The 14,978-nt window shown below is 34.9% G+C and overlaps 2 protein-coding genes across 3 annotated transcripts; both read right to left on the reverse strand.

The window, feature by feature from the left end:
• Positions 1 to 446: 446 nt before the first annotated feature.
• On the reverse strand, positions 447 to 8,742 carry LOC139851667 (protein ALWAYS EARLY 3-like). Of its 2 annotated transcripts, none has more exons than XM_071840765.1 (19): positions 8,606 to 8,742; positions 8,188 to 8,301; positions 7,385 to 7,483; positions 7,135 to 7,197; positions 6,346 to 6,423; positions 5,945 to 6,104; positions 5,640 to 5,842; positions 5,262 to 5,550; positions 5,067 to 5,144; positions 4,379 to 4,611; positions 3,919 to 4,245; positions 3,400 to 3,578; positions 3,033 to 3,315; positions 2,802 to 2,927; positions 2,572 to 2,700; positions 2,299 to 2,442; positions 1,994 to 2,200; positions 1,500 to 1,775; positions 447 to 804 (listed from the first exon to the last, which is right to left on the reverse strand). In XM_071840765.1, the coding sequence occupies exons 2-19, from the start codon at positions 8,284 to 8,286 to the stop codon at positions 640 to 642; spliced, it is 3,138 nt and encodes a 1,045-aa protein (XP_071696866.1). In that variant the 5' UTR covers positions 8,287 to 8,301; positions 8,606 to 8,742; the 3' UTR covers positions 447 to 639. The 2 variants fall into 2 exon arrangements, with proteins under 2 accessions (XP_071696866.1, XP_071696865.1); XM_071840764.1 differs by having other exon boundaries at positions 3,400 to 3,587.
• A 1,411-nt stretch (positions 8,743 to 10,153) lies between these two features.
• LOC139853591 (uncharacterized) lies at positions 10,154 to 14,440 on the reverse strand. Its single transcript, XM_071842974.1, has 5 exons — positions 13,749 to 14,440; positions 13,086 to 13,203; positions 12,179 to 12,531; positions 11,327 to 11,425; positions 10,154 to 11,231 (listed from the first exon to the last, which is right to left on the reverse strand). Exons 1-5 carry the CDS (start codon positions 14,369 to 14,371, stop codon positions 10,154 to 10,156), a joined length of 2,271 nt encoding a protein of 756 aa, XP_071699075.1. The 5' UTR covers positions 14,372 to 14,440.
• Between the last annotated feature and the right edge of the window lie 538 nt (positions 14,441 to 14,978).

The raw sequence follows: 14,978 nt of genomic DNA on the forward strand, positions 1-14,978 counted from the left end.
TTTGATCAAAGAAAATTATATTTAACAGATAAACAGGTCAAATGAAAAATAAATTATTAAATTATTTGAAATGATAATACTTGTACATGGTTTTGGACACATACCAAGCTAATAGGGGCATACCCAACACCAATACATGATTGTATAAACCATCTATATAAATCCATCAATATATAAAACAATCACAAGATCACATAGAAGTTGGCATCCTGATATCCTCAGAGGTTTCAGGTTCAAACATCATTAACACCACAATGACACATCATGAGATGGTCATAAAAGTGTCGTACATGGTCACGGGAAAACCCGATTAGACGTATACATCTGAGCAAAAATATTGGCTACCCTCAGGCATGGGCATGGACAGGGGCAGAGGGAAAACCGTCTTAGTTTAAAACTGTATAATTGTTTAAGAAAAAGTATATACATATACACTTCAAACTGCTACATTGTTCATTACAAGATGGCATTTGTGCGCTATATAAGAAATACTATTTTCTAAACCTCTAGTTAAGACATATATAAGTAACAATTATTAGACCAATATAACTACTACAAAATATAGAAGTAATAATATTGATAGTAATAATGTGAAGATGCAGATACATTAAAGGAAAACGGTTAAAGATGGTAACTTCCCTATGACGGAACAAGGGCAAGTATCTGAGTTTTAAGTCTTCCCATGCACATTTGTATCTCTCTAAATATCGGAAGATTTTGAGTCGATTGTGGATACAAGTGTTCAACCGCAGAATCTAGCATCTGAACCACATCAGCTGGTGGGTACTGTCGTTCAGTACACATCTACATAATCATTCACAAAACAAACTCAGGTAGAATAATCATAATAATAATTAAACTCGAAACAACAGGCTGGTTGGGTAGCATGTCAATATACGAAACTTTTTTACAAGCTAGGTCAGGCAGAACAAATTATTTACGAGGCTTTATGCATCAAAAAGACAAATATATATAAATAAATACAGTTCCGGTGACTTTCAGTTGAACCCATGTAACATGTTTACTACTAAGCTATTTTAATGTTAGGCAGAACAAATTATTTACGAGGCTTTATGCATCAAAAAGACAAATATATATAAATAAATACAGTTCCGGTGACTTTCAGTTGAACCCATGTAACATGTTTACTACTAAGCTATTTTAATGTTGACCTATTACAAATTAAACATAAAATGACACATTTACAGACTGATGGGTCAAATAGGCCCATCTACTTCAATACCCATACCATACGATTCTGTTGCATCATATTATATGTAGCAACACAGGAGACACATCTTCTTTCATTTGGACCCAATTAACCTGTTCCCTACTAAAAGCTAATTTTTTTCTTTATTACAGAGTATTACTTTATATGTTTAACCTATTACAGATTAAACATAATCCAAAAAGGAACATACTTAGCTTGATGGGTCCAAAATAGGCACATTCACTTTAATACCCCATGTGTCAAACTAAAATTGCAAGACATGACTCACCTGAATCATATGATATGTAGCAACACAAGAGACAATAAGCTCAAAGGGTATTGCATCAGGTTCACTAATATCATGCTGCAACTTAAAATCTGATGGAAGGTTGTTTGGAAACGTGTCAGGTGTGAAATTCAACTTGTTCTTATATGTGCCCCCGTTGGCTTGCTCTGAAAGTCTGACAGTTGACGACCCGTATTCAATTTGGGTATTACCAAGATAATCCATAATTGCTGCAACGGTTAAGTGAACATTTTGTTCCGCCTTTATTTTAGACACCGCCTGACATTCATCAAACTAAGTCAGTGTACAACTGTTACCTTGAGAAAAGAAGTGTAATTATTACGTTTACTTAAATTTTGTGTTTTTCATATATGGACAATACAATTGGGAAGAAAGCACTACAATGTTGTCTATGTACTGACTAGTGAGGAAGTTTTTTTTTTTTTTTTTCTTTTTTTTTTTTTTTTTGTAGGCATAAAATATAAAAGTCTGATTACCTGCATGGCAGTGTGTACAAGTTTATGTGCTTCAAGTCTTGAATTATTCACAATTTCAACAACATTAGATGGTAATTGATGATTGGATGACGAGTTGTCAGCAGAACTAATAGGGCCCACAATGCCAGATTGGAGCTTCTGCCAAGGTGGCAAAGGGTTCCCTGGGTATGTGTTACGCTGCCTCAAATTAAGAAGAGCAGAAGTAACCTGCAAGGATATTTCAACAATTTTATTTTTTTTGAAAAAAAGGTACTAAAAAAATGTGTAAAAAGAAACTAATTATAGTCAAAAGTATAATTATATGCCTGGTCACTGGCTTCTTTGAGCTGCATTAGTATCAAAGCATATTCCTTTTTGAAGCTTTCAGATAACTTCATGTCAACGCCTGTCTCATTTTTATGAGTCATCAAACCATCATTTACAAGCTTAAGCTCTGCCAATATTGCTTCCTGAAATTAACATAAAAACTTGGTTATCATTAACAGTCCCTATGTATCGTATATGATTAACGAGATGCAGATACGGTGAAAATTTTGTAATAATATATTTGATACAGAAAATATGAGCAAAGATATTACCTTTTTATCAAGAGCTCGAGTAAGCTCAGAAAGAGCACGAATATCAGTTTCTCTCGACTGGATTTGAGAAACTGAACGCTGTGACATGTCATTTTCAGCAGCTTTAACAGGTGCAGAACCATTATGTCCCTGAAGAAACATTGGTTTAGCCGACATAAATGGATAGGTGCGACTATATAAAGTATCTAGCATATTTCGTTAATACATTCAACTACTGTTAGAAAACTAACCAGTTGCTGATTCATTAAAGCAATAGTAGGAGTTTGTTCAATAGGAAACCTATAATGTACACCGATCTCTCTCCTCAGAGCTTCAGGCATGTTATCCAACATGTTCAAGGGCATACAATCAATATCCTATAAGAATCATTAAAAGAATTGGTAGTTGAAAACAAAGTTTTTAAGTATATACAGTTTATAACTGTTTTATAATGGTTTTGGTATGCAATTTGAGCACCTCACCTTAACAAATGCAACACCTAATTCAGGACGATCAAACTGAATCCTACACTTATCATGATCAACAGTTAGCACACTTCCATCATTAACTTGTCGTGATTCTGGATGAATGGCAACTACTCGTTGTCCTACTGCTAATGGTCGTGCCAAGTCTGTTGGTAGTCCTTCGCGGGTCCCACTTCGAAGCTCGGTATAATGTTTCCTTACGGATTCCCGATATTGCCAAAGTTTCTCCCTTTCTTCACGTAAGAAATTACTCGAGAACCTTCTAGGCTTCCCTAAAGAGCTAAAAACAATGAAGATGAAGATATAAGATAAATAACTTAAATAAAATTCATAAAGGCCAGATAAGAATAAAATATAAAATTACCTTCTTATGACACCCCACTCAACCTTTGTTAGTCTTGGAATGTGGCCTAGCCCAACATGGTGCAAGTACTCAACGAATTCTCTCTTAGCGAACCAGGGGTAGTCAATTGCACTATAGAACCACTCGTAGGTGGACCATCTACGTACACTAGAAGACGCTAGATGATGAAAAGCCCTCTCCTGCGAAACCTGGGGTTAATTTCATGTTATCTTAACTAAGACAGTCAAGAAAAGAGCATCATCTAGGTGGCTTTATGGGCGGGTTGGATAACGGCTCAAAATTGCTTGCTTCAGGTCGGTAAGTTAACCGACATGAATATGTTTCTGTTTTTAATTTAATTAAAATAAGCAAAGCTTTAAACATTATGCAAAAAAAATCTGCATACTATTTTAATAAATAAAAAAAAATGTTAAGTTGTATATAGCAAAACTACATTTTTGGAACCCAAATTGACACTTCCATAACTTAATGGGTCAAAATTGCCACCTCTAGTACTATCTAAAGAAGGTTCAGAATTACCTTGAAGTAGTGTACCCCTTCCTGGGGTTCAGTCTTTTTTATTGGTTGATTTTTCGAAGTAATCTTTCCCAATTTGATCTCATCATGCTCGGCTAATCTATTCGGATTCACCTTACGTTTATTTCTTCTTTTAGACGGCAAATCAATCTCATCAAAAGTTGGCAACAGTGCTGTTGAAACTGCTGAGTCAGCTCCTGTTCTTGACGTATTACTATTTGAAGAAGAGTACTCCACGAGTCTTGTAGATTTACAATTTTTTGAAGGAACGTTCTCTTCTTTGGCAGCTACAACTTTAGTTGCAAACTTTTCTTCATCTTTTAATGGGACCTGAATTAGTATTAGATTAACTATGATACCTTCTCAAGACGTAAAACATACCAAAACTATTGAAGGACCAAATATAACACATCAAAACAATTGAAGGACCAAACTAAGAAGAATCAAAGAAGTACAGACTTACATCAATCAATGAAGATTTGTTTCTTTTTTTCAATGGTTTACTGATACTGATAGAATGATCTAGCTGCTTTCCTTCAGATAATGCCTTATAATCAACTTTTGATTCCCTAGATCTTCCAGATTTAAAACCATCAACTTTAGAAAAAAACTCAATTGGTACTTTCTCTTTGCCGACTTTCGTTTTGTATCTCCGATGACCAGTTGGTGGCTTATCGTCTTTCAATACAAGTGTATCTGCACACAAAAAAGGCAATTGTAATGTCAAAATCAACATACTAATGCAATTAACAACCATCATGCACCAGAACAGTATTGTAATACGAAGAGGTAAACCAAGTTTGTTGATGCACTCAAAACTATTCTTTTACTGTTTATAGAAATCCACATTCCAAATATCCAAATACATTCTTAAAACATTTAAAAGTTCTCACTTATGTTTTGTGGATGTGTCAAAGAAATCTTAAAACTTTACATATGTATTTCAATGTTTCTAATAAAGTTTCAAGCAAGGCAGCTACAAGACATAGCACAAGTAGGGGACCACATATGAGAAGGTAAACACAAACTATCAAATATGTAGTAAGAAACCAAATAAGAAAGTCTCAACCACCAGTAATAATCCCAATATTTACAAGTTAAGTTGATAAAAAGATACATAGATCAAAGACCTATAAACATTATATGTTTACCGGAATCTACTTTCGACGATTGTATCATCAGCGACAAGTTGGCCAATGTCTCCAGTGCATCCAAGCTAGAACTTTCGTCTGTACAAATGAGTCTACGACTTAGAGACTGATCCCTCCATAAACACACAACTAGTATTCAAGATAGTTCTCTAATTATTAAAACAAAGATTATTAATAATATAATATAATATTTACCTTTAAAGAAAAGTTTTTTGTTCCTTTTTGCTTTACCCTGCGACGAGGACTGCTCGATATTCTGATCTGCAACCTCAATATCAACAGCAAGTCCTTCTCCTGTACCACTACATGCTTCACCACCATCATCAAATTCATTATTATCTTTTTGTGAACATAATTTTCTCCCTTTATGGTAAACTTCTTCACCACCAATATTTTCATTTTCAGCCCCTCCACTTCCTGAACTGCCCTCAAAACCCCCTTCGTCTATCAAATTACCATGAAGCGGGGCCCTCACCGTGTCCCACTGCAAAACGACAAGTGATGCATAAACAAAGAGCCCAACAAGGTTAATCATTTAATATAAAAATAAGAAAATAATCATGATCTGATTACAATTTTTTGCCTGCCCTTCGAAGGTGCAGTTGGGGAGCCTCCTCTTTGTAAAGCTTCTGTTAACGCTAGTGCAGCACCATGTGCCACGTCATCAACCTCTCTTTTTCGGCTTCTATTAGAAGGTGAGGCGTAATTTCCTATCTTATCTTTTCTAGATGAATGGTTAATGGGAATGCGGGGTGTTCTTTTTCGAACAGTACATCCTACATTCATTTAAACTAATTAATAAATGTCTGCATTATTCAAATGATAACGTAAAAAGGTACAAACTTTACAGAAACTAAATAATCATAACAGAAAATTACCATCCGATTCCCTTATCTTCAGTTGGGGCAAACGTCTATCACTTGAACCAACTTGCCTTGATTGCAATTTATCTTCTTTCTGAACCAAACCATGGCTACGTTTTTTAGGTTTGTGAACTACTTGACGATCATTGATCGCTTGATCATTATCACTTCCGTCCTGTTAGTAAAGTACATTAGTTCACACACAACAGCAGTAAAGCACATTATTTATCACTGTGATAAGAAGAAATAACTCCAAATAAGTCAAATAAAGAGAGCATCACATATTTGACGAAAACGCGTAAAATACATATAACTAGAGTGACACCATACCTTCCTGGTACAAGTCCTCACACTATTGATAAATACAAATCACCAAAACCAATACTAAAGTCTAAAATATAATGATATGATCTCACCATGGCATTATAATGATCCGAAACCATTGCAATGAATCCGACCACAGAAGCTGTCCCCTCCGGCAATGACAAGTATGCCTGGAAACCAGACGAGTTAAATAGTTAAACTGCAAGCCTGAAAGCTACCAGAAGCATCCAAAAGTTGAATCTCATGCCTAGGAAAATACATAGTAATTGAACTGAAACTAAATATTTCAAACAGAAACTGATACGTATCATAATTATATTATGAAAGATATATTATATATTAACTTCATTATTTGATATTTTACTTACGTATAACTTATTTATTAGGAAAGTCTTAGGGATCATACATATTTAATATTAAGTAGTTAGAATAAAAATGCAACTTTCATGAAAACAGCTTTTAAAATACTTCTTGAAAATCCTATACATAGCTTTCAGATGTTTTTAGGAGCTAATGCGAAGGATTGGGGAAGACTGGATTAGTTGTCAACAACTTATCTCCATTTATTTCGAGTCACAAGTCAAGTTAAGAGTTGATAACTATCGATAAGACTATAAGAGTCAAAAAGATTTAGATAATTTAATAAACAGATAACAAAGTAAAGATATATAGTAAAAATCACAAAAAAGTGGTTATGTAGTTGAACAATATGTTACTGAGAAAGATAAAGCGAAGAACAGAGAAGCACTTATCTATAAGACGTCTAAATCTAACTCAACCACCGATTCTAAAATAGATTCAACCACAATTGATACTTATTCCTTGTTCTATAGAACAAAAATGTCGCCCATAAGACAGTTTAGACAATTATAAGTAATTACCCTATTCATTGTGTAGAGAGCCTCAACCATTTCAGAGTTCCTGGTACGCACCATTGCAGCCACCTAAATGTGAAAGGAAAAAACACATGTACATTATCTAATCAGATTATAAGATAGTTAAAAGAAGTTTGGCTAAGAGATATGAAAGAAACATATCACCATCCTATACTTCAGTTATATGTAACGTGTCGCACTGGGGCTGAAAAGTAACCAAATCACAAAAAAGATAAAAAAACTAGTAGATACGAACCTTTTTCCAGTCTTTTCCAAACTTCCTATAGGCTTTATAGAAGCGCTCAACCTCTTCATCAGTCCATGGAGATCCTAACAAGTCGGAAAGCTTCCTCTTCTGCACAAAGGAATTTGGTATTAAACAAGGCTGCTTAATTTTCTGGCCAAAATATCATGTCAAGTTAACAGAAAAAAAAAGAAAAAAAAAACACTAATTCTTTATCTAAAATATGTCATTATCAAGCAAATATAAACAAATAGTAGACCATGCAACTGCCTCAAGCATAAAAGAGAGAGGGAAGTATCTTCATGCGTGTCTAAAACCAAATTAATAAAAGAAATTATTAGTATGTGCAGATTATTTACAATGTTTCAAACCAACATTGACATTAACATCAGGACGTGGTAATATAGTGCATAGTGTATACATATAGAGAGAGAGGTCAAAAGATGACGTGCGAATGTTTGTAGAGAAATAATATAATACACAACATGACAGATACAAAATAAATATAGTAACGACTTATGTTTACGTAAATTACGTTACTTTTATTCAATATCTAGTTTAGAAGATCAGATTTAAAATAACGGTCAATGGCCTAGTCTCCTTACATTCAAATTTCACATCATAACCACTTCATTGATTTCAAAAAGTATGATCATTTCCGGCTGCTTTATTACAAAAGAGACTCATACAATAGATACAGAAAGAATAAAGTTGTATACAGATCCTGGAAAACCATTATGCAAGCTATACTCATGTCAAAATACACTCGGTTCACAAAAAAGGTAACAGATTTAGTAAATATAAGCTGAACTCGCCTGCCGTCCGGATTTATTAGCAACAATTTTATTCGGGGAGATGTCGACATAATCCGAATACCGTCTATTAACACTTCTAGACTTCCTTGTTGGCGCCATGAACACAATTAGACTCTGAAACACATCATCAAAATATTAAATCATTATGTAGCACATCGATTGGACAAAGAGTCAACATACAGATGCAAACAATTCAAATTTTACACATTCAAATAATTTGAATTATACAGATTCGAATATAGCATTCACAGAGAAGAAAAACAATTTACAAAAGGATTTAATAGAAAACTAGGGATAATGTTAAAGTAAATTGAGTAAAACGAGTATGAAATACGGTGAAATTTAGGGTTTAGTGTAGTGAAAGGAGATGATGTAAATTGTAAAATTTAGGGTTTATGATTTGAATGAATTATTATACCTTTTGTTAATTGAGAGCAAGCTTCATTGAAATTCAAAAAACCTTATGCTTACGATCTCGGCTGTGTTGTTGCGTTCCTTCCTTTTTTATGGCTTTTGAGTTTTGAATTAAAATTAAATTTCTTTTGTGTTAACAAAACACCTCTTTTCAATCTTCTCTGCGTTATATATTCCTCAGAGTTTGTATTTTCTAACAAATCCCTTAAATTTATCCTAATTCTGAATACACCCCTATACTTTGTAAGAATCCCATAAAAGTTCGTAGTAAAAAAAAAAAAAAAAAAAATCCTAAGGGTGTGGATATGGCGGGATAAATTAAAGAACCGAACCGATAAAAAGGAACCGGACTGACCCCAAATAGAAGTATTCGAGTTTTTTCGTTCATTGCTCCGTTTGCTAAATCGATCCGGACCGAATCGATCCTGAAAAAACAGACCGAACGGAACTAGAACAGAACGAAACCGATGATATATGATCAAGTACTTGGTCCAACTTTCTATCGCAAAATAGGACTCGGTACAAGAAGCGTACCAAACTTTACTGTGTTGTTTTTGATAGTTATTTAAATAAGTAAATGAAATGATATACATCCTCTAACCGTGAAAAGAAAGACAATAATTAAATGTCACATGTCATAATCTTACATGATTAGGAGGGTTATTAGGATGATTTGGCACGAAGAAAAATCCTTTTCTTTTTGATGTAAGAGCTCTAGGAGTCGACAACTCATGCCACCGTTAAACCATTTAACGCCGGGGACGTCGACCTGCCGCCACTCCGTCCCGGCGTTAATCCACCGTTAATTCTCGCCGTTATGCTCCACCGTTGCAGTGGTAACGCTATGGTTTGTTTCTTTTCTTTTTTTTCCTTTGTTTTTCTATTTTACTAATATTAAAAGTATTTAAATAATGAATTTAACACCGAGATTTAACACTAAATAATTTCCCCTGTTTTGGCCTCAGTGTAAAATCCAGTGTAAAATTTAACACTGAGATTTAACACCGAACGACTCCTAGTGCTCTAAGTGTAAAATGCTAAATGTTCATAGGTGCGAGCTACTTTGTTTTCTTCATGTCTTTTTGTATTTTTTTGTATTCTCTGTTGATGACATTTGTCCTTTGAAAAACGACTTCATTTTCATTTTCATATGAGTATTCGTTATTTTCTGGAAAAAAATAGAACCATTTGTTACATCGAATTAGAGAACACTATAAGTTTGTATATCTCCCTACCAAAAAGTTTACATATTCATAACAAAACTAAAACACATGAATGTAACCACCCATCTACCTCAAAAAGTTAATACTTATCAAAATTCAAATTTATACCACAAAGCTCGCATTGTAACAATCTTTAAATATCATCTTCTGATTTCAGGCGTCTAAACCCCTGAATCCCTTTCTCCTTCAACTCTCCTATCATTCATCATTTGCACGTAAACTCGTAAACTCGTTTCTTGGGTCGTGTCTCCGGTCAGCAAACAGAGAATAATACAAAGACAGATTGTTATATTGCTATTGCTATTGCCATCACGTTCAACGCATCATAATCACCTCACGTTGACTCTGGGTCTACTAAATCTTTCATGGTCCATATAACTGTCTGCACCTCCACCTGAACCTGACGAGCCCCGACCCTTATTAAATCCCTTATTCGGTTTATCACCAAAGCTTTCTGTTCCACGCCTTTTAAAACCACGCGAACCACCGCCATATGAATCATTTCTGAAACCACCATTTGCAGGGCTTTTTCTTCTATCAGGGGCCGTTTTTCTTCCTCTATGGTTATCTCTACTAAACCCATCATCTTCATCCAAATACTCATCTTTGACTTTACGATAACCACCGTTTGACTTTGAATTTACCCGTGACTTTCGCTTAGGTGTAAAATCATCATCACTCGAGTCTTCATTGCCATAAATCATATCAGAATCGTCATCCGACCCAAAATTATTCGTCATCTTGCCTTTACTTCTGTGTTTATGATCCGCCACATGACTCGATTTCCAGTTTGGATGAACTGGCAGATCATCATCTGAATTGAAATCAACACCCTCATCAGAAAACGCGGATCTTTTCGAAGATTTTGAAACCCGTTTGTTCCTTCGAGAAGAAACGGGTCGACGGGCATTGATATCTTCGTCTTCTGACTCAGAATCAACATCAATATCAGAAAAATTAACGGACGAACTATTTGGTTTTGTATCTAACTCGTAACTATTCACATCATCGTCTTCCTCATCGTCAAAATCATCAAACCCGACTCCCGGTTTAGCCCCATAACCCGAGTAATTTGTTTCTTGAGGCCTCAAGGGCCTCCTATCAAAGAAATTGTTGTCGGGTCGATTCATGTTTTCATCATCCCTTTGTCTGTTTGTTGAAAAATCTTGATCTAGTTTTCGAGAATCTGCGTATTCAAAAGCAGCAACTTCGGCACCATCGGATTCGTTTTCATCGAAATCGAAGTTCCATGCATCGGAAACTTGTTTCCTGCTAGGAACATTGTCAAGTCTTGACCTTTGACCCGGTTGCCTATCTTGCATTTGATTTTGGGTAAATTCATCTGGTGGGCGTTTGCATTCACAATGGAAGCATGCCATATTTCTCCTGTAATTCAAGAACTGACACCTGGAAAACAAACAAAATGATGTCATGATGATGTAAGTCAACAGTGTGTATAGAGAAGAATATTTGGTTTGGTTTAATGATAAATTTTTGCATACTCAGGGCATTCCCATTCGCCTGGAAGTAGTTGTCTCTTTGGACGCTTTGCATCGCATTGCAAACACACGGTGTTCTTTGCAAAATTCATGAAGTCACACCTGGAAAAAAAACCTTAAATTTTAAAAAAAATTCAGACATAGATGCATGATATAACGAAAAGAGAGGGAATTATGAATTTTTAAACAAAAATTGGCTAAATAGAAAGGAATCAAATGGGCCAAACGCTATCCAAAGTGTAATTCATTATGCATTTAACATCCTCAATCGTAAAATTCAATAGATGTGATTATTATTATTATTATCCACATAATTTTATATCACTATATAACAATATAAACAGTTGTGATTCTTTGGGTGGGAAAAGAGTGCTTTGGTCAAACAAACACGCATTTTGAACCAAAGAAAAATTGCATCTCTAACCCAAGGTTGCAGAAAATCGCTACTCTAGAAGTACTCGTTAGGGACTTTTTAGGGAGTACTCGCCAACTCGGGGAGTAGAACTTATGTTGACTAAGTTTGACTTTGACTGAAAATGGCTGAGTTTTGACCAATTTTGACTGACTTTCCGAATTTTGGCCAAATTTTGACCGATTTTCCGAGAATCCCGAGTTTTGGCCATGTTTGACTGAGTTTGACCGCGTTTGCCTGAGTACTCCCCGAGCTCCAAAAAACTTGTACTCGCCGAGTAACTCCAAGTACTGCAACACTGCTTTGACCCATATCATAAATTACGTGTTTCGGAACACATCACACATGTTGACCCATTACACAACCTGCCCATTCTGCCACCTTTAATCACAATGTTCATAACGTCATCACCGAAACTAGAACATATTATAAAGTGTACTTACTTTGAACAGAGCCAGTCTCCTTTTTTCATTTCAACATCATCACGACCAACTCGTCTTTTAGGAGGTGGAGGTGTCTGTTTGACCTTAGGAGGAGGCCTTTTAATAATAGGCGGTGGGAGATTCGGATCTATTGGAATCGCACTCAATTTCACCACTTCATGAAGTAGTTTGCGTACTGCAGCCTTCACTCGTTTTTTCTTCAAAAGTGAGTCGTTGACAACAGACCCGTTTACTGGATCAAACCCATATGTCATTAGAACACGCATTACGTCAATGGTTCTTGCCTCATCTTCTTTATTTGTGAGCAAATATGCGCGTTCACAGGAATTCCTTAAACTGCATGAGCTACAAACCTGGAATACGAATAACAAGTAAACATTTAAGGTATGCTTGGTAACACTAGCTAGTAGCTGCTAGCTGTTAGCTTTATGTATGTTAAAAAGGGTAAAATGACAAAAAGCTATGAGCTTTTTCTCAAACGGTAGTTCTAGTAGCTTTTAGCTTCCAACTTTTTCCCTCCGTCTAAAATCTTTAGGCTTTTTAAACCAAACGAAGTTTTTTATTACATATAAGTTTTTTCATAAAAGCTAGAAGCTCCTAAAAGCTCAAAAAAACTACTTAATCATAAGGTATCAAAGTCCCAATATTTAAGTGACATTTATTTTAATCATAAGGTAAGAATCACAAACCATGTTATAAAGAAGAAAACTTCGATCACAAGTTTCTAAAATATATATTATTCCAGTCTTTATCATACCGAAAAAATTCTAATATCAACAATTATTAGTTATTGCCTTGAGCTCTTGAATGATAAAGTTGTTGCTTTTCGTGTTTTTTTTTTATGTACTTGGTATGTAAAATATGTAAAAATGACCTGAAAATAATTAACAACGATGATAAAACTTACATCTCCTTCATCAAGATGGACGTGTTTCCTCAACAACTTTGCGGAAAACACGACCTTCTTGTCAGCACTAGGGCACCCAAATCCAACCAAAAGTTGTATGTCCTGTCTCGATAGCGACCTGGAAAATATTTCCATCATAACATCTCGAAAAACATACTTACCAAGTCAGCAATGGTCAATTAAAATATAGATTTCGCATTAGTGCCCCTCCAATCTCATTATGCTCCAACCGGTACCATCAAAACAAAGGGTGATTGGGTAATATTTTTATGGGCTACGGGTTTGTTATGAGTTGGAAAAGGCGATAGGCTCATGTTAACAGCTTACCATTACCAACATGAGCTTATGCACTTAAGTAATCCAAAAGCTGATCTTATAAGCACACAACTTACTAAAACGTATTGCAACAACTAACACTCAAAAATTGTCTCTTGTTGAATTTAAGATAGTTTGATACATGTTAGCCGCTGTATTCAAGTTAAGTTTGACTGAATTGGAGAGTATAAAGATATTTAGTATATACATAGTTAGGTGAGAGTATAATGATATTCAGTATATAAATAGTAAGGTGAATTGGAGACACTAATTCATAACTTCATAAAATTAGGTTATTAGAAAAACAATCAAGTACAGAACACTAAAATGAGCAAAATAAATACTGACCTTAATATATCAAACCTATCTTTGCCAAAATTAAGACCTGCAGTCTGAACAGTCTTCCAATCTCTTGTAAAATCAAACCCTTCTTCCATAACTTCACCCATAATCCCACCACCACCACCATCATCACCAACATCAAACCCTGAATCCAAAATCAATTTATCTTCATTTTTTCTCCTAATATCAAAATAATTCTGTTGAACTAACCTTTCCATCAACTCAATCCACTCAGGCCATGGATGAACCAGCTCAACCCCAACTTCTTTTTTCATCAACCCTTTTTCTTGAACCTCTGAAAGATTCAAACTTTCATCTCGTTGAATCATGGGTTGTTGTGTTTGTTGTTGTTGCTGTTGTCGTTTTTCTTTCTTGGATTCACGCCATGCTCGAATTTGATCTAGGGCTTCGTCCTTTTGTGACCGTTCTTTTTCAATAGCATCAATTTGATCAAATACAAAGCTCATCCGTGCTGAAAGGGATGTGGGTTTTGGTGGGGTTTCATTTGATGTTGATGAGTTGGTTGAGAATGGGTTTATAATTTGGCGATTAATGAAAAAAATGGGGTTATGTAAATTAGGGTTTTTGTGGAAGAAACGACGGAAATGAATGAGGTGAAATAAACCCATAGGGATGTATTAAGATGGAAGGTTTAAACCTCCATGGATGAAAACAGTAACGATGATGAAGAAACTTAAACCCTTGAGAGAGACATATGGGAATGATCGTAGGGGGTTTTGTTTGTATGATTTAATTTTATAGACGGGCTTTGATTTGTAGCCCATTTAGCCCATTAATCCTAATCTTTATTAGATTAAGGGGTTGCGTAGATAATAAAAATGGATTGCGTGCATATCACTCTCCTATTATTTGTCTAATATAATATGTTTGCAGTCATGTTTTATTATTATTTTATTATAGTATTATTATTAATAATTTTTTTAGATCGTAGTCAATACTCGTATAATATATTCGGTGTTATCTTATTGATTGATTGTCCTACTATCCTAGTTATATTCATACCCGAGAAAGCATAAACTTAAACTGTAAAATTTTAACTTTATGCACTTTTGCATTTGATTATCCTGAGGCCAAGGTTTATGCCACACAAACTTTAGTTCTCTAACAAGAACATGATATATATGGTAATATAAATATAAATTCTTGGTATTTGCTATTGATTTAAAATTGCCTCGTCTGGTGATGATAAACTTGGTGTAACCTGCAAAGTATGCG

This window comes from Rutidosis leptorrhynchoides, chromosome 6 (genome assembly GCF_046630445.1).
Source record: "Rutidosis leptorrhynchoides isolate AG116_Rl617_1_P2 chromosome 6, CSIRO_AGI_Rlap_v1, whole genome shotgun sequence".
NCBI classification, from domain to species: Eukaryota; Viridiplantae; Streptophyta; class Magnoliopsida; order Asterales; family Asteraceae; genus Rutidosis; species Rutidosis leptorrhynchoides.

Coding starts and splice junctions, on each gene's coding strand:
- LOC139851667 (XM_071840764.1), bottom strand. CDS start 8,286: ATGGCGCCAACAAGGAAGTCTAGAAGTGTTAATAGACGGTATTCGGAT. Junction 4,246..4,378: donor ACAAATCTTCATTGATTGAT/GTAAGTCTGTAC, acceptor ATACTAATTCAG/GTCCCATTAAAAGATGAAGA. Junction 3,316..3,399: donor GAGTGGGGTGTCATAAGAAG/GTAATTTTATAT, acceptor CATTGTTTTTAG/CTCTTTAGGGAAGCCTAGAA.
- LOC139853591 (XM_071842974.1), bottom strand. CDS start 14,371: ATGGGTTTATTTCACCTCATTCATTTCCGTCGTTTCTTCCACAAAAAC. Junction 13,204..13,748: donor GATAGGTTTGATATATTAAG/GTCAGTATTTAT, acceptor AATATTTTCCAG/GTCGCTATCGAGACAGGACA. Junction 11,426..12,178: donor GGAGACTGGCTCTGTTCAAA/GTAAGTACACTT, acceptor TTTTTTTTCCAG/GTGTGACTTCATGAATTTTG.